General features: G+C 47.9%; 1 protein-coding gene across 2 annotated transcripts in view; it reads left to right on the plus strand.

The window, feature by feature from the left end:
• LOC138165355 (epidermal growth factor receptor substrate 15-like) overlaps positions 1–26,670 on the plus strand; it is a 127,419-nt gene that overhangs the window by 69,518 nt on the left and 31,231 nt on the right. For both annotated transcript variants that reach the window (XM_069093598.1, XM_069093600.1), the window contains 3 exons: positions 361–517; positions 6,713–6,798; positions 23,417–23,489. In XM_069093598.1, the coding sequence (XP_068949699.1) occupies positions 361–517; positions 6,713–6,798; positions 23,417–23,489 (316 nt within the window). The remainder of the gene's footprint in view (positions 1–360; positions 518–6,712; positions 6,799–23,416; positions 23,490–26,670) is intronic.

Genomic DNA, 26,670 nt, shown 5'->3' on the forward strand with positions numbered 1-26,670 from the left:
AGGCTGGGAAGTGAGGGCCATGTGACCCTGGTCCTGGAGGATCTTGGCATCCATCTCCCTGGGGGTGAGGGAGGAGGGGCATATCATGGTCCTGGGGAGGGAGGCAGAGACAGAGCAGAGCCCCATGCAGTGTGGGAGAGCTGGTCTTGAGTGTTAGGTGGGCCTGGAGCTGCGTTCCCTCCAGATGAAGAGAAGGGCCAAGGTGAGGAGGGAGCCTGGGAATTGCCTTCAAACTCCCCAGGCCACAGGTACTGGGAAGCAGGACATGGAAGGGGGAGACGGACAGGAGCTTTTTGCTTGAGTTGTCAGCATCCTCATCTGGGGAAGCTCATGCTGTTTTCCCTCTCTTGATTTGAACAGGGCACTGTGTGACACAAAGGACTGTGGGAAGCTTTCCAAGGAACAGTTTGCCCTAGCTTTTCACTTCATCAATCAGAAGTTAATCAAGGGCATCGATCCTCCTCAGATTCTTTCTGCTGAGATGATCCCACCATCAGACAGGGCCAGTTTGCAAAAGGTAAGAATTCACTTCCATAGGCCCCTCCTAGGTTCCGGGCACAGATCCAGTCACTATTGTAGGAAATTCACACAAGTTAGCTGAACATGGCCCTTAAGTGTAGATGAAGGCTGATTGGGCTGGACACTGGAGACAGCAAGCCTATCTCTGACCCACTCTCCAAACTTAGGTTCTAAGTAATGCCTCTGGACACGTCCAGCGGCCACACGCTACTGCTCTGTGTGTTGCAAGCCTGCTTCCTCATTCATTCAGCCAGCCTTCCATGTTCCTCAGATTGCTGGTTCCCCCAAGGCCATCCATGCATTTCAGGTGAGAATGGAAAGTCCAGGCTCAGACATTTGTGTGTCACATGAGTTCCTGGATTTCCATTGGCCTCTCCCCCTCATGCCACTTGGTGCTGTGCCCTCTTTCAGGCAGTCTGGAAACCCTTCTGAGCATAATGTGGGCCAGCCCTTGGCTTCTGATAGCATCCTAAAAGGATTTAGACAAGTTAGTCTTCTTCCTGCATTTGTTTTCCTTCTGAGGTCCAGCCACTCACCATCCCTGAGCCTTATAAGCCTCCCTGTTTGTCTCGATTCTCCTCCTCATAGATCTCTAGTGGAACAGGTGCTGTTAGATTACTGTATAAGGTGTCCGGTGAATTGTAAGGACTGTCTTTTAAGTGCTAATTACTGCTGTTTCGCACTAATTTAGCAAAACAGGCAAAAATTCTATTTTAACAAACTTGGTGGAACCTCCAAATTGCCTCTTTTCCAAATCCATTTTAAATGGAAATTCCCTAGAACAGCATGTTGAGGGGCTTCATTTACAGGCAGAGCAAGCCTCTGAACAGAGTGTTTATTTACAGAATCTAGGGATGTTCCTGGGTTTGGGGGCCAAGGGTGGGGTTGATTTGGGTTCCTGGGCTGTGAGCACGGTCCATGCTGCTGCTTTATCCACATTAATGCCTTTCCTAGAGTGGTCTGTCCAGGACCTTAGCACCAGCAGCAGCCATCATGGACTGCCTTTCTGTTACACTCTCCCTCCACCCACTCCCAGTCCTGTCTCATAAATATAGTTACAGTAGAAAGCAAACTATGAAACCAAACAATTTCCATTCACTCCATTGGAGACCTCATGGTGTATGGAATCACAGCTTTAGTACTGGAGGGGGCCTTGGAGATCATCTCATAAGCAACTTCTCTCCTCAGGGCTTGGAAGAAACAGCAGGTATGACAGCATAACCGTAGCTGGGGCTGGCTGAATGGTCACAGAGATTGGGAGAGGAAGTGCCCCAGGGCTGGAGAAGGGCCAGTACGGCCCTGCAAAGGAGTCTGCTAGCTGTAGGCCAGGGAGCTTGCTCTGGGACAGTGCTAGAGCAGGTCACTGACAAGATGGGGCAGGAGCCATGACTGCAAAGACCATCCTGCCCAGCTTCAGCCTGGCGGGGCGCTCCAGACTCCTGGATTCCTTTTGGCACTTGTTGACTGACCTAGCCAAAAGGGGTGCTTCCCTTTTGTGGCAGAGTTCTTGATAGAGTATCACATTCCCTTATGGAAATGCTGGAGGGAGCCAAGCAGAGGACAGTACAATAAAATGGATTCAGAAGTGGCCGAGTGGCCTGACTCCACGGTGGTCAGTGGCCTGGAGAGGCACAGATTGTGTGCTCCTGGGACTGACAGAATACATCAAGTTGGCAGAGGGGCAGTTTGGGGTGCAGGGTGGGCATGGCCAGCACACAGGGTGCCAGTGAGCGTCACACTGGAGCGTGGGACTGAGTCTCACAAAATGAAATTTCCTAGGATTCGATGTAGAAGACCTGCATTTGGGCACCTATTTTTTTGGGAGACATCTGAGATTTGTTGTGGCCCCCAAGCTCAGTAGGAATCAGAAGGGGCATGTGGCAACTTGGGCTGCATGCAAAGGGACCAAGCTTCGGGGAATAAGGACATGGTGCTGTCCTGAGCCCTGCCCTGCTCACATCCCATGAACCATTATGCTTAGCTCCAGGCACCAAGGTTTAAGGATGTCAGTAAGGTGGAGAGCATCTGGAGCAGGGCCTGGGGCCCATGACGGGTGAGCATAGGCTGGAGGCACTGGCCATGCTTAGCTTAGAGGAAGAGAAGCCTCAGGGACAACATGATCGTGTCTGAAGGGCCATCACAGACTAGGAGAGAGCAGACTGGCTTCTCTCCAGAGGGTGGAGCAAGGAATAATGGGGTCTGTTTCAGCTTCCCCAAGGCAGGGGGCCCTCACTGAGGAGTTGCCAGACTCCCCTTTGCAGGGCGGGGGGTCTTCCCACACAGGCCAGCACACCTACTGGTCAGCTGGGTTGTTGTGGTGATTCCCTTCATGCCGGCTGTGCACCAGGCGGCCACTGAGCTCCCGTCCAGCTTTTCACAGAAGAGATTCTGTGCTTAAATCCATTGCCCTCACTTTACAGACAAGGAAGCTGGGGCCCAGAGATGGTCACAGCTAAGAAGGGCTTTCCATTGCTTGGACCAGGGCCCTGTCAGTGGGAGGAGCCACCTTCAGTGATGCACATTTGAGTGTGCAGCTTAGTACCTGGGTTACCTTGGCCAAGTCACAGCCGGTAGAGGCCATGGTTTCCTCCTGGGTAAAATGAGGGTTTTGTACGGGGTGGTCTCTGTGGTATCCTCCAGTCTGACGCTGCCCTTGGGCACTTGCTTACTGGATTGATCATCACAGTGTAATTACACATTTCATTGACCAGGATACTCAATAACTGCTGGCCAACGTTAAAATGGAATTTTACCTGTTTTAGCTTACTTAGTCACTATATTTCCTAACCTAAAAATATCTGTGCAAATTTGTACATTCATTTGAGGTCTTTTGAGAATATCTATTTTCTCTGTGTATTCTGATTTTTAAAAAATGCTCCCTTTTTTCCAGCATTGCCTAACCTCTTTGTGATGTTTGCTTTCCTTTTTGTGTTTTTTCTAGTCTGGACCCTTTTCTCCCTTCTGCTGCCCTCTGCTTTGCACCTTTCTTGTACTCTCAGTTTCTTAACTCTCCTCTCTCTCTCAAGGTTAGTTTTACCTTATGCCTTTTCGACAACTTACTGTTGTTTTGGTTTATGGGGTTCTGTTCTGAAGTCTGAGGTTCCTCCCAGAGTGCCCCCAGCCAGGCCCCACTGAGGCTCTCCTGCATGGCATGTCCCTCACTGGCCTGGCCAGCGTGCCCTCTTTGCCTGGCTTGGCTTCCCCCAAGAACCTGCTAGGAGACACTAAAGTGGGTCTGCATGGGGAAAAATCATTTGAAAGAGAAAACATTGAGTCGCTCCTTCTCCTTTCTCCCTCTGAATGCCAAGATATCAGCGGGCTCACATTCACCTGAACATCCAGCTACATTCATAGATCTCCTATCATGTCCGGGCTACCTCTCTCAGGAGGTGTGTCCATTTATTTCCCTGCTGTGGCTTCAGAAGTTATAACCAGGAACAAGAACTGCAAATTATGGGGAGAAGGATTTAACTTGCTATTACTCAAGGAAATGGCCCAGTGGCATTGGGGCACCTTGGGAGGTAGTGAAAGTGCTTGAGTCTCTGTCAGGGTTGCTGTAGAGACAATGCTCAGTGGGCTCAGCTTACATGATCCAACTTTCACAATCAAAAATTCTGAGATTTGGTGGGGAAAGCTCCGAGGAGTCTCCTGCATTTCATTCTAAAGCACGGCTTCTGAGCATTTCCCACCCACAGGGCTCTCAGGGACGTTAGAGTGTGAAGCCACATCTGCCCTTGGTTCCACTCCAGCTGCTAGCAAGGAGGGCACACAGACTGAAGCCATGGGTGACGGGTCCCTTGTTCCAGGCCCCGGAGGCTTTGGCAGAAATGATTCTTGGTACATTGACAATTAGTGGGGGTCCAAGTCCTACCTTCCCAGCCCGGGACTTTGGCTTGGCCGGGGAGCTGGTGAGGCTCAAGTCACAAGGTGGAGGGAACTGGCCTCATCTTAAGGCTGTGTGACCTGGAGCTCATGGAGGAAATAGAGGGCCAGCCAGAAGCACTGGTGTGCCTCACGTGTGTTCAGACTATGAGTCAGTAGTAGACAGAGCTGCTGGCTCTGGGGGAGATGGGGAGTTTAGAGAAGACATGGCCTCACCCCTCCCAGAGCACAGAGTCTAGCAGGGATGGAAGGCACCACGTCACATCAGGCATTCAGTAGTGAGGGCTGAACAAAATGATATGTCAGGCTGTAGCAGCAAGCACCCTGGCCTCCTCAGGGTTTGCTGCTACCACAGGTTCTTGGATCTGCTTTGTTAAAGGAAAGCAACTCAAAATGGGTTAACAAGCTTACTTTAATCAGTCAGACATATATAGTTTACCTTGTTCAGGAGAAAAGGTCAGCACCCTGAACCTCAAAGTATACAGGCATAATTATCAAGACAGAAACATCAAGTAGACAGATTTCCAAACTGTCCAACCATTACATCCATACCCAGTCAACATCTGGGTTTCCACATTCTGGGTTTTTCAAAGCCGGGGGACTCTCAACAATGGCTTCCCAGAATTCAGATCAAATCACAGAACACTTCTCAAAGTGAGTCCCAAAACAAAGCTACACATCAGGGCTTATATAGCCTTCTCCTGGCTCAGAGAATGTAACAACCTTTTGGACCCACTGGCCAATCAAAAAGTATCAACTGAAAAACAAGCCTCCCACCCCAGTCTCCAGGTGCACTTTAGCCTAGGGGCAGGGAAGATCTTTAAATTTGCATTTCCATTACACTGGCCTGGGGGAAGCTTCCCGGGGTGGGATCAGAAAGACTTCATGAAGGAGGCAGCTGTTGAGTTGGACTTTTAGGGTGAATAATAATTGAACCAGCAAAGGGGGGAAGTGATACCAGTCTAGGCATACAGAAGAGTGTGAGCAAAGGCATGGAGGTGGGAAATCTCAGGACATGTTTGGGGATCACGGGGACTCTAGGTATAGATAAAGCTAGGAAGGCTGGGCAGCACCAGATGCCTCAGGACTAAGGTTGAACACAGTTGGGCACAATTCCATAGCCACTAATGGATTCTGAGCAGAGGCATCATGTGACATGCTGGCGTACATGGAAATGCTTGAAATATAGGCAGCAGGGCTTCTCTTGGAGTCACATTCTTGGAGTCAAATTTTAAAAACTTCTGGACCAAAAAAAAAAAAGCTTTATTTATCTTTAGGCCTTAAAGATCGAGATTTCATTGGCTTAGGGCCCTCCTGGGTGAGGAAACTTCCTTCAGTCATGCTGCTCAGCACCTTTTCTACTATTTCCAGGCTTGAGTGATGGCAACGGCCATTATCAGGACTGAAGTGTGGCAGAGTCAGGCCAGCTTGCTGAACCCCGGGACTTCCTTGGTTCTCATGCCTTGTACATGATAGGGACTTAATAAAAGCTAAATTTACTCACATATTCAGCCATCACAGCTTCCCCAAGTAGCCACAACAGACTGTTGTCAATCAGATCCAGAACTCTCAAGGACTTATGCCCTCCAAGACCATCTCACATGACCTCAGCCAACCCTTTAAGACATAGCCCTCTAGTCACAAAGTGGGCTGAGCCTGGGGTAGTATCCAGATCTGGGGCAACCCCAGGGAAAGCTGTGAAGGGCAGGCCCTGCGCCTGTTAATGACCAATTGCTCTGAAAGAATTTGAGAGCAAAGGGGTCACAGTTGAGGGTTAGGAGGGTGGCAGCGGTTTGTCACATGCCTACCACTTACTGAAGGAAGTGAGCTGGGGTCTGCTGGCAGGTGGGGAGAGCCTCTGTTTCATAAAATAAGTATTTTTTAATATAAGGAGGCCACCACAGAGCAAAAGTCAACCTGCTTTCCCTAGGACAAGGCTTCTTCACCTGTTCTCTGGCCTCCTTTGACATTTTGAGAACTGTAGCTCCAAAGAATTGGTTACCCTTGTATGGAATCCTACAGATTTTGTTTGATGCATTTAAAAACATGATTCCGAGAAGGGGTACCTGACTGACTAACTGCCTAAGGGCTTGGTGACACAAAAACATTGGGAACCCATGGCCTGGAGAATCAGGGTAGATGTGGGCGTGTTGTTTTCTTAGGGATTTAAGGTTGTCTTCGTTTTGTTGGTAATGAGTTTACTCCTCCTCCTAATCACACCACCTTGTGTTTGTCTTGTGCCTGTGATGTTATTTGTATAGATATTGTTTAATCTGACAACTAATAATACGTGTGTGTGTTCTGTTTTTAGAGCTTTGTAGGCTCGAGTCCAGTGGCCGATTTTTCTGCTATTAAGGAACTCGATTCCCTGAACAATGAAATAATGGATCTGCAGAGGTACGTGAAACAAGATAGCAGCAAGCTTCTTTCTTCTTTCTTCCTCTTCTGATGCCAGCTAAAGGTCTGGGAGGGCCCAGGCCCTCAGGGACCATTCCTCACCACCCTGCAGGGGAACCAGGCCCTCAGCATCATCCCTGCCTCGAGGAGAAGGAGACTGAGTGTAGCTGGTGGGCTCTCGGTTTCCGAGCCTTGTATTTCTTTTTGAACTTGATTTTTCTTGGCTTAGCAGGACACTGTTTCAAGAATATAGATTCAAATAGACAGGGCTGTTTTTTTTAAGACCAAGCACTAGAATGTAATACCTCCCTCTTCCCCCCAGTACAAGGGAGAAAAAGTGGTATTAGCTTCCCTTCTTGTGAAGAAGTGGTGTTGAAGGGAAGGGCCCAGTGTACTTGGGCTCACACTGCATTACTGTTGTCACACAGTCAGTCAGTCAGTCTTTTTTATTTTTTTTTAAGCAATTGGGGTTAAGTAACTTGCTCAAGGTTACACGGCCAGTTATTTCTGGCTGTGGCGCTAAGTATCTGAGCCTGGATTCGATCCCCAGGTCATCCCGACACTGGAGCCAGTGCTCTTACTCGCTGAGCCACCTGGCCGCCCTGAATATGGTCATTCAGTGGAATAGAGGACTTTCAAGCATTCTTTTGTTTTTTTTTTTTTAAGCAATTGGGGTTAAGTAACTTGCTCAAGGTTACACGGCCAGTTATTTCTAGGTGTGGTGCTAAGTATCAGAGCCTGGATTCGATCCCAGGTCATCCCGACTCTGGGGCTGGTGTTCTTACTCACTGCACCACCTGGCCGCCCCTCAGTCAGTCTTTTTTTAAGCACCTACTGTGCACCAGGCCTTGTGTTCAGCTACAGCTCCGCCTCCCCTAGGATGCTTCTGCTGAGGTCAGCAGTCACTGGGCTAACCTGCCTTAGGGTCCTGTGCCAGTTGTGCCTCTTCTATGGGGCAACCTAGAATTAGCTCCTTTGGAAAAGTTCATTGTTGATCAGTCTAGGCCTCTTGACCGGTCCTCATGTGACTGAGGGTGGGAGAGATCTGCAGGCTAAGTGGCCTAACTGGAGGAGAATTGGGCTTGATGTAGAGAGACAGCTCTAGGTAAAGAATGCTCCCTGCTCAGGCCCCATGCTGCCCTTTGAGCCAGGGTCCTCAAGCCAAGATGTCTGGGATGCTGCTGGGGTCTTTCCAGTGACGAGCCCTTTGTCCTGTTATGCACCCATCCATGCCTCTTCATTGCCATCACCCACTCAGTACAGCAAGAACCTCTAGTGGGCCGAGGTGGCAAGGGGTCGCCTTCCCTGCCTCACACACTGTCTCCTCTGGGCATTGACCAGTCCCATTGCAAGCTACTTCACTGCCTTTACTGATGAATGATTTCTCAGTGGCAGTTTAAATGGTGATTGTAGTACCCAAAGAAAACAGGTCATTAGTAATATTTTAATCATTGTTCTACATCTTACACAAACATATAACAATACACTGTTGTCACTCATCATGGCAGAGTGGAAAGGACAAGGGGTTTGGAGTTGGCAGGACTTGCTTCCAGTTCTAGCATTAACATGGATGTGACCTTGTTTATGTTACATATGAGGACTTGGTTTCCTCATATGTAAAATGAGATCTATTGGGGTGGCCAGGTAGCACAGCGAGTAAGAGCACCGGCTCCAGTGTGGGGATGACCTGGGGATCGAATCCGGGCTCAGACACTTAGCACCCACCCAGAAATAACTGGCCGTGTAACCTTGAGCAAGTTACTTAACCCTGATTGCTTTTAAAAAAATAAAAATGAGATCTTGTAGGGCCCCTCCTGTTGTGACCCAATGATAGCTTCAAGAAATGTAGACCCAGGCGGCTAGGTGATGCAGTGAGTAAAGCACCGGCCCCGGAGTCAGGCGGACCCGAGTTTGGTTCCAGCCTCAGACACTTAACACCCACACAAAAAAACTATCCGTATAACCTTGGGCAAGTTACTTAATCCCAGTTGCCTTCCAAAAGGCAAAAAAAAAGAAAAAGAAATGTAGACTCTCCTCACAGCACAATAGGCTTCTAGGTTCCTGGCTGCCCCCAGCTTTCTCCTTTGTGAAACCACAGATGGTTTGCCCTATTGAGAAGGTCACATTTCTCTAGTGCTTTCCTCAGTGGCCCTGGTGAGGAGATCCGTGTGGCAGGAATCATTATACCAATTTTTCGGAAGTTGAAATCTCTTAAGGAGCAGTAAAATGACTTGTCCTGTTTGGGAGACAGTTAATGTCCAGTCCACGATCCCCCTCAAATCCTCTCGCCAGCACCCCACCCTCCCATGCCCCCGTGCCACAGCCCTAGTGACCACCTGCAGCAAAACTCCCAATGCTGGGGCGGCGGGGGGCTGGCAGAGGACGGGGTGTGGGCAGATGATTGATGTGTGTGACTCGCTCTTGAGTGAACGTCATTTTCTGGAAAATCCCCTTTGAGCATTTGGAGGCTTTGATTCCATGACTTGACATGAAGGGAAATATTTTCACTGAGCTTTTGTGTTTCTGATCATTCTCATTTATTCTCATTCCCATCACCTGTCACCTTCATTAATGTCATCAACAGGCTTCTCTTCCCCTACTAAGTCAGGCTTATTCAACTCAAATCACTGTTAAGAGTGGCTGTGTTGGGGCCTTCAGTCTAATGGGTTTGGTGCAGACTGGTTTTCATTCCAGTGAATGATGGTTCTCCCTGCTCAGAAGCTGTGCTCAGTGACTCAGCCTTTTTCTTTCTGTCTTCCCTCTATCCCTCCATCCTTCCTCTCTTCCTTTCCTACATCCTCCTTTTCTCCCTCCCTCTGTTCTTCCTTCCCTCCCTCCTTTGTTCCCTTCTCCCTCCCTCCTTCCTCTGCATCCTCTCCTTATCTCCCTCCTTCCTACTCTCCTCTCCCTCCTTCCTTCCTTCCCCCTCTTCCTCGGGTTATTGATAAGAGAACTGTCTTGATACCAAGGAAGCTGATTTTTAGTAGTTGGGGACTGGGGTAGTCATTCATTTGAAGTCTGGCAAAAGTTTGCCTGTGCTGTGCTCACAGCCTAGTGTGTCAGTCAGATCAGGTACTTCCATCGAATTTAAACTGCAGTCCTCCTTCCTGTCCTTAGAATCATAGCCCATGGGCCCTTCTCCAGGAGGCAGCTTCCCCAGGGCTCCACTGGTCTGTAGCCCCCTCCTCATCTCCCCCACCCTCTGGCCTTCTGCACAAGCCTCCTGTTCTTGTCTCATTTACTGGGGTATATTTTTAGCTGCATGTGTACACTCTGATCCCCATGACAGGACTGCAGATTCTAAGACCTTTACTTTTATAAACCAAGCATCCTCCCCACTCTAGCTGTCAGTGTTTAATAGCTGCTAAATGCATTTGTTTTGTTTGCTTCCCAGGGGAAGGACCAGACTCACCTCTGCTTGGGCCCAAAGGGCAGCAGTCTTACCAGTAGGAAGCTTTGGGCTTTAAAAGACAGTTTCCTCACAACTGCCCAGTGAAGTGGAGAGGCCACAGGTTATTTCCATTTTACAGATGACGAAAATGAAATTCCCAGAAGGAACATGACCCCCAGCTACTAAATGTCAGAGCTGGGACTGAAACTTAGGACATCCCACACCAAGGCCAAGATGGGGCAGACTCAGCATTCTTAGGGGCAAGATGCAGAGAGACAGAGTGTCATGTCACTGTGAGGAAGGCGAGGTCCTCTGTGTGGGGAGGAGGGGAGTTCTCTGTTGCTGGATTTCTTCAGGCAGAGGTTATGGGATGGCCTGTGGGAAGGGCTGGAGAAGGGAATTCATGCTTCAGGTTGAGGCTGAACTAATGGGTGCTTTCCTGTTCTTTTTTTTCCCCAGAAAAATTAACTAATTAATTATCTACAAGCAGTTATCTCTGCTTTCCACTGTCTCCCCAATTGAGCACTTTTTTTAAAAGACCAGAACCTTTGTAACAGATGTGCATTGTCCAACAAAACCAATTCCCATGTTGGCCATTCTTGAAAATGGATGTCTGTCTCGTTCTGCATTTTAAATCCTTCATCTCTGCAAGAGTGCGTCATGTTTCACCCTCAGGCCTCTGGCCAAGTGCTTTATCATCGCTCTGATCAAAGTTCTCAGGTCTTTCAGAGTGGCTTCCCTATCTAATGTCATTATATCCGTGGTTCTGCTCACTTTGCCTCCATTTACATAGGTCTTCCTGGTTTCCCCTGGAACATTTGCCATTCAGTTCCTTTGTCCAGCAGTTTGTTTAGCTCCTCTCCCTCAGGTGGATGCCCCCTTGGGCTTTCAGTCTTGCAGTTTCACTACTGCAGAAGACCTGCTGTAAACCTTTGGGCACGGTGGATCTTTGCCTTCTTTCTTGGATCTCTCTGGGGGACAGGCCTAGTGTCACAGGTGTCAGAGGGGACACCCAGTTTGGGAACTTGTTAGGTACCATTCCAGATTACTCCCAGAGTGGTGGACCAGCAGTGTTTCAGCGTGCCTGTCATCCCACAGCCCCTCCAGCATTTGTCATTCTCCTCTTCAGTCATCTTTACTGAGGTGGAACCTCCAAGCTGCTCTAATGTGCATGTCTTTATTTATCAGTGATTTGGTTTGGGGGTTTTTTCCCTTCAGATGGTTGTGGATAGCTTAGTGACTACCTGTTTATATACTTCAGCAACATTTGTCTGTTAGGGAATGACTCTCCGTCCTACGATTTGAGTCAATTTCTTTTATTTCTTGGGTCACCCCGAGTGTGAATGCTAGCTCTGTTGGTGTCTGTGTCAGCTTGGGTAAACCCCTTTATGCTTCTGCACCTGTGTCCTCCTCTCTCCCATCCCTTCTGCCCTAAGCTCTAATCCTCCCATTCTTCCATGGAGTCCTTTAGGCAGGGCTGCTTAACAACCACTTGACCTAGATGTTGTAGTGGGAATCCCTTTTTGGGAATGGATTGGTCTGTGGCTCCTGAGGTCCTTCCAGCTCTAAAATTCTATGAATCTTTCACATTTTTGATAGAAATAGGGTACTGTAAGAAAGATCTCTCTTTTCTGTATGTGGTTCCCCCCCTCACCTCGAAAAAAAAGAATTATAAAACTTTAGAGTTAATCATCACTGGGGTTTGAAGAAGTAGACTCCATTTTGTCAATGAAGAAATTTAAGAATAATTATTCTTATAATTGACATGTAATAGTTTTATACAACACTCTGAGGTTTGCAAAGTTCTGTGCAGATGTCCTCTCATTTCATTCTCCCAAGAACCCTTGGAAACTGCTGCTGTTACGATCCCCATTTTATTGTCGAGGAAACAGGCAGGCAGAGGTAAATGATTTGCCCAGGGTCACCTAGCCAGTAAGTAGCCGAAGCTGCATTTGGAATCAGGTCTCTGTGCACTGTGGCCCTGCCCAGCCCTTGAATGCTCCTTTGTGGAATCTTATTTGAGCCTCATACAACTATGGGAGGTCAGGCCTATGGGCATTCTCCTTGTTTTCTCTCCTGTTCCCACCCCCTGCTAGTACCCATACCCCATCCCTCCCTGGCCTGCCTCATGTTGATTTTGAAGGCTTCTCTCATAGATGGGAAACCCCTTGAGGGCAGGCATGGTTTCTTTTTGCCTTTGTTTCCCCAGTTCTTAGCACAGTGCTTATGGATTAATTTCATGAAGGAAATGGAGACTTACCAAGATCAGATGAGCTACCTATGATTCCATAGTAACAAGCATTCAAGGAAGGGTATGAGTTCTACCAGGTCTCCCAGACCCAGGTCCTGAACTCTAGGCCTGCAGCCATGACTGAGGTTTTGAGTCTACGTACGTAGCTGGGAAGGTCTTGGTCCTTTGATAGCCAGAGAAGTCCAGGGAAGGAGCAGATAGTATAAGAAGAGGATGCCTTTGAGATCAGAAATTCGGTCCAGTCCACTCAGTATTAAGTACTGTCTCTGTCCCTGGTGCTGGGATCTCTCAGATGGTGTCTCTGTGTGTCCGTGTGTCCATTTGTGTGTGATGACTGAGATGAAGGAAGAGTCCCAGAGGGTGGCTCATTGCTTCTTCCTCTCTCCGTTCGTCCTTAAGAACATGAAGGATGAAACCCCCTCCTCTGTGGTGGTCATGTGCATTCTGCTAAGGCACCAGGTTGACTCTGCACTGCTTATTGCCACGTCATCCTCATTGCTTGGTATTTGGCACCTTAGTCCCTTGTCTCCTTGGTTGATGTGTTTAAAATAATCCTTTGTTAATCAGTTTGGTCATTTTAAATGAATGTGGCATGCGCATTCAGTGACCTTCATCATGTGGCATAGGAAACTGGACCATCCAGGACCCCCTAGTGCCCTCATCAGCAGGCTCTGAAGTCCCCAAGTTCATGGAGCCATCTGCCCCCAGCACCTGGTGACCTCTGATGAACTTTAAACTCAATTGGAAGGGTTTATTTTTGTATGGACATAATGGGGGCTGGGGGGTGTGGTGGGGAATTGTCCCTTAATGATTCTTTTGCATTAGTCAGGTAGCTTATGTTAGTCCAAAGGACTTAAGGGGTGGTCAATGAGAGTAGTTTCTTTACCAATATGAACATTTCAGGGGTCTCTGCCTCTATCAGGGTGGATCCTGACATATACCATTTCCTTCCATGACTCAGAGTTGGCTGGTAGCCAGGGCCAGAGACAGACTGGTCCTCAGGGAGCAAATTGTCTCTCATGGGGCTGGTTGGTGCCTAAGGATTTTCCAAGGCAGATCTTGTTAGAGGTCGGGCCCCAACAGAGTCCTGAGAGGTCATGCCACACCATTGTACTCCTCCACAGCAGAAGGGGGCCAGAGCCAGCTCTGGAATTCTGGGCAAGTTACCCTTTTTTTCTTATGAAAAGAGAGGGTTAAAGGTGGTGGTAAAGACAGTAGGATAAAGAACAGGCTGTGGTTTTCTCAGCTTCATTGGATGAACATTTGACTTGAATCCAAGGATGGGGAGTTCCTGGGCTGTGGGTTAAATTCACTGGGTCATTGGGAATAACAGGGGTTCCAGTACCAGGAGGAGATCATTGGTACTTCATAGTTACAAAAACACAGTAGGAATTTAAAAACCAAACAACTTGTTCTTGTGACTTCATTTGTATAGGGAGCTCTCAGGAAGAAACTTCCCCTACCAGTGCAGGTCAATGCCTCCCCTAGAGGAACCCAAAGTAATCTGTTCAGAAACAAAACCTTAGCCTTAAGTGGACTGTTGCTCAGCCATTCTCGGCACAGTGTCTGAAGGTAGGAGTTAACATCTGAGGCTGGTTGGGAGGTGAATCCCGTTGCAGTTTCTTTTCCTTACTGGCATCTCTTCGTAGACTGAGCCCTTTGGCATCTCAGATGGGTCTCAGTTTTGCTATAGTCATTAAGTTTGGAGGAGCCCAACTGGTTGATTCTTTAGATTGTCAAGTTATCAAAATTTATTCATTGCCTGTGGGAAGACAGTAGCCTCCAAGAACTTGACAAATGAAGCATTTATAAATATCTTGAGTTTCTTGGGAGAAAAAAAAGACAAGGAAACCAAAAAATTACATTTGGTTTGAGACTAGCAGTAATTCTCTTGCTGCCTTTCCCCCACTGTCATTTCTCCCGAATCCTCCCACTCACAATTGAAGCCTTCCGTGTAGCAAAGAAAGACATTTAAACCCCGCCAATGTGCACAGTTCCCAGGCTCTGGACACGTGGGCCTTCTGAGAAGAAGCCAGCATGTTTCATAACCATGATTCTAACAGTCACTCTGCTACTGCTTTGGTGACAAACAAGTTCCCTGGAATTTCTCTGAGCAAGAGGATGAGTGTATTGGGGAAAAGGGCCCTGAATTGAGGGTCAGAACACTGGGGTTCTGAGACCAGTTTCTGTCACTGACTTACTGTGTGGGCTTCTGCAAGTCAAATCAGCAAACATTTATTAAGCACCTGCTCTATGCCAGACCCTCTGCTAAGTGCTGGGGACACAAAGGCCAAACACGAGCCCTGCGCTCCAGGAGCTCACATGCAAACTGGCAGGTCTAAGTTCGATATTGACAGGATAATTGGAAATCATCACTAAGGTTAAGGAGGACAGCAGAGACCTCGCTGAGGCTAGTGGGAAGCCAGGAGGCAGAGAGGAGCGGGCGTGGGGAGAACTTCTCTGTCTCCTCTGCAGTAGGAGGGGATCAGACCAGCTGTTCTGATTTGAAGGACCCTTTCAGCTCAGATGCTCTCAGGTTCTCAGCCATATACATAGCTTTAGTTTACAGGAGAGCTTCAGTCCCCCTGCCCCTCAGACTGAGCTCACCTCCTACTTTACTAAGAAGATCGAGGCTTACCACTTCTCCCTCCCTCACAGAAGAATTGACTTTTCTTGTCCAGATTGACCCTCTCTGCTTGGGACCTTGATCCCATTCCCTCCTTTTACTTTCTTTATTGTGGGATTAGAGGGTCATGGAGCTGGAGCCAGAAAGGGCCAAACCACAAAATGTGGTATTTGAACCCGGTTCTCTGACTCCAGAGTCCAGTCTGACTCTACTTACCTTATTTGTTCCTTTTCCCTTGTCTGCTGCCTACAGACATAGCAAGATCTGTACATCCTCCAGCAACAACAATAATCATAATCATTATTAATTGTTATAAAGCTGTAGCCGAATATGTTGAAAGACTTATTGGAACCTTATAATCAAAGCTGAATGGGAAGAATAGGTTTAAAGCAAGTCACATGTGTAATACCCTTCATTAATATTGTATGAATTTTTCTGTTATGGTCTACTTTTGGAAACTCTAAAATAGATTGTAACAGAAAAACCCAGCTTCAGTTACCCCAAGGCAGCTATACAAAAATCAACACTTCCTCGCCGAATAGAAGGAAGACGATTCACAGATGTCCTTTAGTTTAGGGCACATGATGAGCACATCAAAAACCTGCAGAAACACCTTTGGAGTAAGCAGATGACATATTTACTAAGGAAGAGTAAAGACTGATAACAGGTACACACCTTTAGATCAATTGATCAGGCATTTTTTGATCAGATACCTACTATGTGCTGGGTACTGTGCTCAGCACTAAATCTGTCAGCTATGATGGAATTACCTCTGGATGGAGCCAATGAAATGCCCGGAGTTCAAGAATGGAATCAAAAAACCCTTTGTGAGTGACGTCTGCATGAACGCGGCTAAAAAGAAGCATTGGACAAATGGATGGGCCCTGTACATTTGTAGGTGGGAGTAGGGTGGCAATTCAGAACATGGTCATTGTTGTCAGAAATCACAAGAGGATTATCCCTAAGGGCTCTGGATTTAGTGATCAGTGTAGATGATGAAAGGAAATGGTAGGAACTGAATACACTGTTGTGGAACCGGACCATTCATACCTCCAGTTGTCCTCAGCTTCCTAGATATAATGTTGATCCATGAAAACTTAAGAGGAAGTTTTTCAAAGATGCTGTCTCAATATTTATAATACCAGACAACACAGAACAAGTGACCAGAATGGAGTCCGTGCATGAGAGATCAAAATGCTGTGGCAGCTGGATAAAATACGTGTCCTCTTCTCCCCCCCAGTCTTGTCTGCTGCTAGGCTCACACTGTGAGACTACAGAGGATGAGCTGCCATCCTAATGGGTGTTGTTGAGTTGTTTCAGTTGTATCTGATTCTTCTTGACCCCAGTTGGGGTCTTCTTGGCAAAGATAGTGAAGTGGTTTGCACTTTCCTCTCCAACTTATTTGACAGATGAGGAAGCTGAAGCAAACAGGGTAAAGTGACATACCCAGGGTCAACCAGCTTGTAAGTGTCTGAGGCTGGATTTGAACTCATGAAGAGCAGTCTTCCTGACTCTTAAGTGCGTGGTTGATGCATGGAACCACCTAGCTGCCATCCTAACACAGATTCAACTGTAGGAAAGAGTTGTTACATGTTTAGAGCGTTTAATGTATAAGAATAATAAAGTGGCAGCTTGTTACAGGACCATTTTTCTCAGACACTGGTGGAAAAAGGTGAGAAAGATAGAAGTAGCTGATGTTTACCCTGATGCTTTTAAGTTTTGCCAAGCCCTGTTCTCATGGGCCTGGGCCTCACAAGGCATTGTTACTAAAGGCTTTTGTAATCCTCGTTGTGCAGATGAAGAAACTGAGTCTTGGAGTGGCTAGCTCATTGGGCATCCCCTGTTAAGTATCAGAGGAGGTGTATTTGGACTTGTGTCTTTCTGACGACAAGCCCTGCCTTCTCATTTGGCTGTTCCAGGTTTCATTGACTCAGCTGTCTCCTGACATGATGGTTCTAGAGCTCCCCTCCTTTTCGTCCTACTCCCAGTCTCCATCCTCTCACACTTCCCTCCCCCCCATCCAAAAATCTTCATTCTTGATTTTTACGGTACATTTATGTCTTGCATTCATAGGATGTTGACCCCCAAGCTCAGGCTCCTTGCCATTGATTGTAATGTTAATGAGATAGGAGATCTCCCCTGCCCATTAATAGGCCTCTTGTGGAGCCCATTAAGGGAAGCTTGCTTAGGGGAAATTTTCTTGGAGGAAGGCTTTCCCACTTGCCTTGGTTAGACAGTTGGATCTATCTGTTGGTCTGTGCTAATTTCTCACAGAAGCCCTGTCTAGGTCTTTATTTCTCTGCTTGTATTTTTCTCTATTTTCCTTATTTGGATTTTCTCTGATGTTCAGGGTGCTGACTTTTCCCCTGAACTAGTGAATGTAATTAAAAAGGATTGTTGACATCTTGAAAATCTTTCTTAGTAAAGCAGATCTAAGAGCCTGTGCTAGCAGCCATCCTGGGGATGCCAGAGTGATTGCCGCCACACAGGGTCCTCAGAGTGTGCTTTACCTGGGCAGTGCAGGCTAACCTTCCACTTGAACCTAACCTAGATATAGATGGTATCTCTGCTCGTTGAGTGTTTAGTATGCTCAGTATGCACCTTAATTCTCCTGGCTAGAATCTTGCCTTTAACCTGTTTGCCTATGGCATGTTGGATAACATTAGAAACCTATCCCATCTTGCCATGCTCATATTTATAGGGTGTTCTTGGCTGAACCCTTGATGCCCCCAATATCACTCTTCTTGGAGATTTCATGTACATAACCAGAGGGAAATGTACACTTTTACACTAACATGTAAAAGGAACCAGAGAACATGTGTCATGTGCCTCTCTGCTTTCTTTTTGTGTTTAGTATTTTGGCAAGTCGTGGGGAGATGACATTATTAGCTAAAACAACAAACTTCCCCCACGCCCTTTCTGACTTCAGAATTTGGGGTTCTGATTTTATTGCTCGAGTGAAACTGCTCCCCATGATTATCAGTAATCTTTGTTGCTGGGTCTAATGACCTCTCCTTTGTGTTCATCCTCTCTGACCTCTGTACCTCACTGGGCACTGTTGGCCATCCCTCCTCCTCTGCAATTTTCTCTTCCCTTACTTTCCACAACAGGACTGTCTTCTGTGTCTCTTTCTACCCGACTAGGTCTTTTCACACTTTTTTGCCAGGTTACCCATTTTCCGTCCCTAAGTGTGGGTGTCCCTCACAGTTCTTTCTTTACACTTCTCTGTCATACTCTTTGTTCCCAGGGGTTCGATGATCTCCATGTAGATGACTCCCAAATGTCTATATGTAGCTTTAATGTCTCCTCAAATTGTCTTGCATCACTCTCTGGCTAGACTTCCCTTTTCAGTGTCCCATATTCATCATTTCCAAAGCAGAACTCATCATCTCCCCCATAAGCCTACCCTTTTCCCAAATACCTTTTCTTAAATCCTTCTCTTCATCCAGCTTTATAATCTTGAATTCACTCTTCCCTTTTCTTCAACCCTAAACCAAATAATCCCAAGTCTTGCTTATTCTGTTTTCACTTCACGTCAGTCACTTTCTAACCCCTCTGTGGTCTCTTCTCTAGTTCACACTCTTATTACTCTACTTTGCACCTCTCTCGAAGACGACTCTCAGCTTGGCCGCCCAAACTCCCATGGGATTGGCAGCTGGAGGTAGTGAAGATCCCACCTTCCTTCTCTGCTCTGCCTTGACTTCTCTCTCAAGAAGAATGACCAGCTCAGGAGTCCATATCCTTTCCCTTTCCTTCATCTCTCCTGGTTCCCTTCATGCCACTTGGTTGTGTTGGGAAATCGCCAGCTCTCTTAACCCTACTGGACTTCCTCTCTACCTCCTTACCAGCAGACTTCCCTGGTGAGTATGGTCAGCCCTTACCCTAATTTTTTTGGTGACTATTGTCTTCCCCCACTAGAATGTAAGTTCTTTGAGGGCAGGAACCAGCATGCTTTTATTTGCAGAAATAAGTGTTGAGTTAGGCTTAGTGTGGTACCTGGCACATAGTAAGCCCTTAATAAATGCACATGCTGTCTGTCTATCTGTCTACTACAAGCCTTTTGGTGTGATGGAAGACTTTCAGGCCTTGCCCCCCAGACCTCTGGACACTGTCTTCTTCCCTGCTGGTGCACCCTAAGGACCCTGGGCCTTGCCAGCTGAAGGAGTGTGAGCTCCTTGAGAGCAGAGGCTGACTCCCCCAGCTCTTAACCCCGCCCCTGACCTTAGTCCTTAGCAAATGCTTTTCCTTGAATTCATCTCCCCCTACCTGGACTGTCACAGTAGTTGGCTCATTAGTTTGCCTCCCTTTTATTAATCAGAGTATCGATTGTACCCCTCCCTCCTCCCCCTGCCATGTAAGTTCCCTGGTGGCAGGGCTGATTTGGGGTGTGTATCTTTGATACTTCCTAGCACAGGGCCTTGGCACACAGTAGATCTACTCACATTGCTGCAACCTAGTGTTCTTTTCACCATACTGGGCTTTCCCTCCTGCCTTGGAGATATAATTCTCCACACTGGATGATGACTTCTCTAGGGTCTCATTGCTAGACTGAAAGCTCCCAGGATGGTCAAGGTGAATTAGAATTGGGGATCTCTGATGATATGGCCCGGAGGCCGTGGCAGTGGCACCAGTGTCTTACAAAAAGAATCCTTTTTAAAATCATGATTCAGAAAATCCTGTTTGGGGCAATTTCATATTATGTAGAAGATAAGTTTCACCATAGGAGACTTCTTCCTTCTTGGCCCCAAATGAATTGATGCCATATCCTGGTTTTGTTCCAGCTCTGCCTTTCAGAAGAGTTGATAGATAAAAGACTGACTTACAAAGCAGGTAACTGTTTACAAAGAGGATGACTGACTTTACTGTAAATGACAAAGGGATTATCTGCTTTTTTAGCCTATTCAGCCTCCCTTGCGATGGTGAGCATCATTTGTACCTGTAAATTGGACTTTTTGTGTACCATTAACTCTGGGAAGGGGGCAGAGAGGAGGGAAGCTCCAGGGGAGAATCTGCTGGGCACCTAGAGGGTCATTGCTATTTGCAGAACAATCAGAAATTAGAGAGGAAGTCAGTGGGAAAATGTTTTCATCTTAGAACTTGATTTCTAGGGTAAGGTTTGTAGGAATCTTATCTCGTGCATAAATTGAGAAGGACCTCAATGGTAGGATGTGCTGAAATGTTATTTTTAATAATGACTCCTTAAGTTCAGATATCTTACAGTATTGCCATAACTTGTAAGAGAAATTCATATCACCCAGCCAGGAAGCATTCATTAAGCCGTTCCAGTGTCTAGAACACCACGTCAGGCTCTGGAGGAGACGCAGAGTGGAGACATGTCCTTGCCCCCGTAGAATTTGGTCTGGTAGAAGTATGTGACACAGATACCCACATGCCTAGAATACAGAATAATGCCTGGAAGGCACAAGCAGAAACAACATGCAGAGTTGGGCAGGATGGCCCAGGAGAGGAGGAGGAAGGGGCCTCAGGCAGCGGAGGTGGCTGGTCTTCCAGGCAGATGGAATGGTGTACACTAAGGCACCGAGGTGGGGAAGTGGGAGACATAGAGAATGTAGCAGGTTGGTTGGTGAGTGATGGCCTTTGTAGAATTTGAGCCTGGAAACATAGGGGGGAGCTAAAAGCTGGGGGCTGCTGGGATTGGACCGGTCCTTTGCTTAACCCTCAAATGTCTTCTCTGTCATGGTGTAGACTAGATCTGTGCACGGTAGGAAACCATTTCTGGTGACCTGACTGGACGTGAGCAAGCGTGCTGACCTTGTCTAGACCTCAGTTTCCTCATCTGCTTGGAGACAAAGAGCAGCAGAGTGGAAAAGTAAATGAGCCTGGGACCCAAGAGGCCCCAGAGGTTTGCCAGCCTCCCCACGTACAAAATCTCATTGAATACAGTTATCTCAGGGCCTTAGTTTTCCTATCACTCAATGGTCTAGGACCTCTTCTGTCTCACACCATGTGTGTGGTCCTGAGGGCCCTTGAGCACCGACATTCTGTCATCAAACATAAAGAGATGCTTAGAGTTCACTTGGTGATTTTGTGTCATAAACATTTTGTTTAGTTCTTGGGTATAAGAATTAAGCATTCATTCAGTTCAGTAATCATGTATTAATCACTGCCTGTGTGCCGGGCATGTGGTGCTGGGCTGTTGGAGAGACAGACTGAAAGAACGAAGGGGTTCCTCTCCTCAAGGAGCTTCCATTCTCCTGGGCTTATTGGGAAAAGGTACCTTGAGTGCAGGGAGGTGGGGGAGGGGGAAAGCACTGAGGGTCTCAGTGGCCTTTGGTTCATAATAAAGCCTTCAAAAAAGGACCAGTTGGATGCCTTTAAATTAGGTCACCTTGTACCTCTGGGTGGAGTCCACTGCCCTCCCCCCATGTGTAAACACATCCTTTGATTGAATCTCCTTCCTGTGACCTCCCTGATTTAACCTTGGCCTGGTCTTTGTTCTGGGCAGACCAGACCGGCAGCCTCAGCTCTTCACAGCCAGTCTTGCAGCGGGGTCTTGGGGGTGCACCTCTCCGCGGGGGCTTGTCTCTTGGCTCTTCACCTCCCCTTCAGGAACGATGTGACAGTGATCTGTGATGCCTGCCTTGCCATGTTTCCCTCCTTCATCCTCACCTGCCAGCAGGAATCATGGGGGGATGCCTCTTAGGGTTTTGGTGGGGGAGGGAAGGGTTTCTATGTGACTGTTCTGGATGTGCTGCAGCAGGACTGAAAATGCTCATCTTTTCAAACCAGGAATGAGGTGATTTCCTAGAGTGACCCCTAGAATTTGTGGGAATTTACCTATTTAGAGATTTTCCTATCTTCTTAGTGCAGTGTTGGTGGGGGTGGGAGAAAGCCCCTGGGTGGTTTGTGCACAATAAATAGATTGAGGGAAGGGCGAAGCTGCCGCAGGAGTGAAACAAATAGCCAGGGATGTTTAAAATCACCATGGCATCATCCTCCTGCTGATGAAGCGGTTAGCGGGGAACCTCGGCCATCTCTGAGCAGAGAATGCTAGGCAGAAAGCTTTGTTCAGAGGCTGGGCTTTAGTGGTCTTGTGTACATTGGCTGTAGATGCTCAGAATCGTGGGTTACTTCTTATTTCAGAGTAAAATTCAAGGGCAGAAAATAATGGAAATGGGTTAGCCATGTAATGGTCTCTTAACACTTTCATTGCTTTGAATCACTGCAGTTTGGGGTAGTATGATTGGGTCTGTTTTCAGATTTGAGTCCATAATGTGTTCAGTAACACAAGAAGAGTTAACAGGGGACAGACAGTTATTAAATGGAGCTGTTAGTCAATTTGAGGGGAAACCTACAGCCCTCATCACCAGCATTGTTTAAAGTCTGTCCTGCTACTCTCTGTCCTGACCCAGAGCGATACCACGTGCCTGCTAGTCACTGTACCCTTAGCTCCGGGGGTTTTCACTTCTTTTGGTTGGGCAGTCTGGAGGTGGTGTGAAAGCCATCCGAAGTTGGTTGTCTGGAAAGGCGGGATCTGGTCATTTTCCTCAGGATGGAAGGACAGAAGCTAAGCCTTTAAACTGGCTGGGGCTGACTTTGCGTTACTGAATCTGGCATTGTGTTTGAGGGGGTTCATTTAAAACCTGTCTCTGCACTGGGGATGGGTTAGTGAGCAGGGCTTTCCGAATCAGTGGGTGGCCTGTGCATCCAAAAGGGAGCAGAGGTACCAAGAGGTACAAGTCTGCTGCAGGCGAGATGATGATTTTTTTGGTTTAATGCCAACTAATAGTTTGCTGTGGGTTTTTTTTTTCATCAATGAAAACCCATATTCTTCAGTTCCCTTTTCCTCTTGATAACAGCTTAGTGCAATCATTCCTGATAGAATGAGCAGACAGCTCTTGGAATCTGGGTCTAAAATTAGCAGATGCAAACAAGCCTCTTTTAAAGGAGCAGGAACACGAGCCAGTGCTCTTCCCCAGCTGCTGGGCATCAGCCTCCTTCCTTGGGATTCTCAGGGTTAAGTGCCTGAGCTGGTGCAGCCCCGCCCTCTTCTTCCTCAGCATTTCTCATTAGACAAGAGTTCCATAGCAACAGTGAGATCACCCAAGCCTGAGTATTTCATTGATTATCTTTTTTCTCCTTCCCTTTTTTTAATCTCTTCTCTTTCCATTTAACCACATTTTAGAGAGCCCACTACTTTATAAAACCTGGTTTATGTAGATTTCCACTTCATTAATAGAGGAGGGTAGAAAAATCTGCCCTTTCTCTTGAAATTTAATGTGTCACCAACCATGTATTTGAAAGGCGATTCTGGATTCGGAGGGTGGATGACCATCCCGGCTGTAGCTGATGTTCTCAGATTCTCTTGCATTGTCTGCTGGTCTTCTAGGGAAAAGAACAGCGCGGAGCAAGATCTCAAGGAGAAGGAAGAACACATCAGACAGAGGAGCAGTGAGGTCCGGGTGAGTGCGGGGAGCCCGCGGAGGGCTTGGCAAAACACAACACAACGTAGCAGCTTCTCTGCGGCTAGACGGCTCTGTGTTCTGGTCTGAAAGGTGGTGTTCCTGTTGGCCAGTGTGTGTCAGGCTTTGCTCCTTCTGCCCCCCGTCTAGCCCCCATAGTCGTGTATACAGAGACAGCAGGTAGGTCATTCCAGGGAGCTTTTGGCTGTGTGTGGTGCAAATGTTGCCACATGCATACAATTTAACAGATCGAAGGAGGCTCAGAGCAGTCATCTTCCTTCTTTTCAAAGAGAAATTGATGGGAGTGACATCTTGTCCTTCCCTGCCCTGCCCCCAAGGCAGTATTTTCAAAGGATGCTGCTTTTCAAACTGCCTCCATCATGTAAGGAAAGGACCCTCTAGAATAATTACATGGAACCTTTTAAAATCAGCTGAGTCAGCCAGGATGCCTGCAACGAAGATCTCTTTTATGCCTGAGAAAGGGGAGGTTTTTCACTCATGTAGCATGTGAGGAGTTCCGTCTTATACAGACGTGTGTGTGTGTGTGTGTGTGTGTTTGCGCACCCACATTTGTTCCTTCTGGACAGGACTGTGGGGAGATCGGATAGTGCCATTTGGTTGGGTTATAGGCACCCATCTTACTTGGGGTTCCTCCTTACAAAAGGGGATGATGGATGGGCTCATGCTGAGAGTGCATGGGCAGCAACAATCTCTGGTGGTTTGTCCCTTCACACTCTGCTTTCCTTTCAGATGCTATACATTTTGGCCCTTTCTGTAGCTTGGCTCCCCCAGGGGATTCACAGTTTGGATGAGTGAGAGCTCTTACTGTTTCAAGTCACTGTGTGGGTGTTTATGTAGGACATCCCCCAGAGACTGTGGCCAGAGTGTGTTGATATGGGCTTATGGGGAGGGGGCATCTGTTTGTCTGGAGAGGTCATTGATGGCTTTGACTGGCACCTAAAGATGATTTAGAAATGAAGGTTCCCATCAGCATCTTTGTCTGCTTGGAGAAACCCCTGATGTGTTTTGTGGGAAGAGATAGAGAAAAGTCCCCGACATATGTGAGGGTGAAGTCATTTTCTAACATGCAGAAAAGACCTTAGGAAGGGAAGGAGCTCAAGGAAACCCTTTTCTGAAACGGGAGGAATTGCTGATCTCAGTACTGTCCATTTCTAAACTGAGACAAACACTGCAACAAAACCCATCCAAAGGTGGTTCGAGCCTTCCAGCCTGTTCTTCCCCTCTCCCTGTGGCTTGGGATGTGACTGTTTAGTAAAGATAAGGTCCTCCAGGATCCTGCTAGGGTGGCATAAAGAAGCCGGAGGGTGGGGACAGGGAGCTTGTTTTCTTGTCATCATAAAGGTGGCAGGTGTTTATTTTTAAACCTTAACTAGACAGTGCTCCATTTTTACCTGCTTGGCCAGCACCTCTGTGTATGTGGGTCTTCAGCTTTCTTATTCCCATGTGATTGACTGAGGAAGTTGAGATTCCAAATTGGGAGCTACGTGAAGTAGTTTGTACCTGGCTCCTCAGTAACAGTGGAGAAGAAGGGAGTCACCATCAGAAGAGCCGAACCGAGGCCTGGCTTAGGGCCTTTCATTACACAGAGCACAACACTGACACGGGTCCGAGCAGTCCTCTTTGGGAGGATGGAGGAGTGGCTGCCACACGTCACCTGCATGCCGCCTCACTCTGAACGGGACAGAAGCTCCAACTCCTGGCTCTGGAGGCAGCCCCCCCTCTGCTCCCTTGAGGGTGGTGGCCACAGAGCTGGACAAGCTGGCTCCCCAGCTTCCTGAGGCCCGGGGGATGCTTTGCTGGCCCCCAGCTTCCTGAGGCCTGGGGTGCACTGACTTCCCTGCTGTGCTGGGTGCCCTCTGAAGGTGCCCACCAGGAGACAGGAGCCACCTCTTCCTGCCAGTGTACATTAATTTGAACACACTGCACTGGGAGAGAAATGCAGGGCCTCAGTTAAGATTCTTGGAGCACATGCAACTGGGGTCACATGTCTGTAGCATGGAGGGAACAAGGGCTTCCCTTCAGTCTCCTTATGATCTGCCTCCTTTCCTTTGTCTGTGGGGCCAGGCAAAGGGCCTCTCCTGTGTCAATTCTGATTTTAAAAACTAAACATCAGTGATGTGAATAAGATGGAGGGGGACGGGGGCAGAGAAGAGAGAGCTGGAGGTGATGTGGTTCAGGAAGTGCGGGGGCATGGGTGGTCCTTTTCCTTTAGGGAAGGCCTCTTGCTTCCCTTCTGTCTCAGGAATCAGTCAGTGCATCATCAGGTCATTTTTGAGCCTTACTCACCTCCTCCCCCTTCTTCCCCTACTCCCCAGCTTCCCTTCCTCTCTTCTTCCCCTCTTCCTCTCCTTCCCAGCTTCCCTTCCTCCCATCTTCCCCTCCTCCCCAGCCTCCCTTCTTCCCCTCCTCCCCTCTTCCCCAGCTTCCCTTCTTCCCCTCTTTCCCTCCTCCCCAGCCTCTCCTCCTCTCCCCTCTTCTCCTCCTCCCCAGCTTCCCTTCCTCCCCTCTTCCCCTCCTCTCCTCCCTAGCCTCCCTTCCTTCCTGACTCCAGGCTGCCTCCTTCCACAGACACCCATGACTCCTCAGTTTCTGGCCATCTCTCTGCATTTGCCTGAGAAGCATCCATTGAACAAGCATGTCTGAAGGACCCGCTCTGCCCAGGGCAGTGTGCCCAGGGCACGTAGCAGGGTGTGTGAAGGCAGGAGGGAACTGACCCACAGACCAAGATAAAAGGCTGGCTGGTTGATGTGAAACAAACAGCTGTTACAGAACAGAATGGAGGAGGGCATAGGAAAAAGTGGGCTGAGAGCGAGGAGGAGGATGCCAGGGGAGCCTCTGTCTGAAAAGATCCTTAGGGGGGTTGGAGACAGACCCTGCCGACCCCCAGCAGCCCCCTCCAGACATCCTGAACATGCACCCCCACCCTGGTCTTTGCTCTCCTTGGGCCTTTGTGTCCTGCCTCCCCCCCTGCCCAGGTCATCACCGTTTTAATAATAATAAGAGCCCACATGTTGTGTACCAGACAAGTGATCCCCACAACAACCCTGGGAGGTCAGTGCTGTGATTATCCCCATTTTACAACTGAGGAAACTAAAGCAAAGGGAGATGAAGTGACTTGCCCAGGGTCACACAACTAGTAAGAGTGTGAAGCCGGACTTGA

This window comes from Petaurus breviceps, unplaced genomic scaffold (assembly GCF_028583685.1).
Source record: "Petaurus breviceps papuanus isolate PSGF00001 unplaced genomic scaffold, PetGlider_PUasm1.0 208, whole genome shotgun sequence".
NCBI lineage: Eukaryota > Metazoa > Chordata > Mammalia > Diprotodontia > Petauridae > Petaurus > Petaurus breviceps.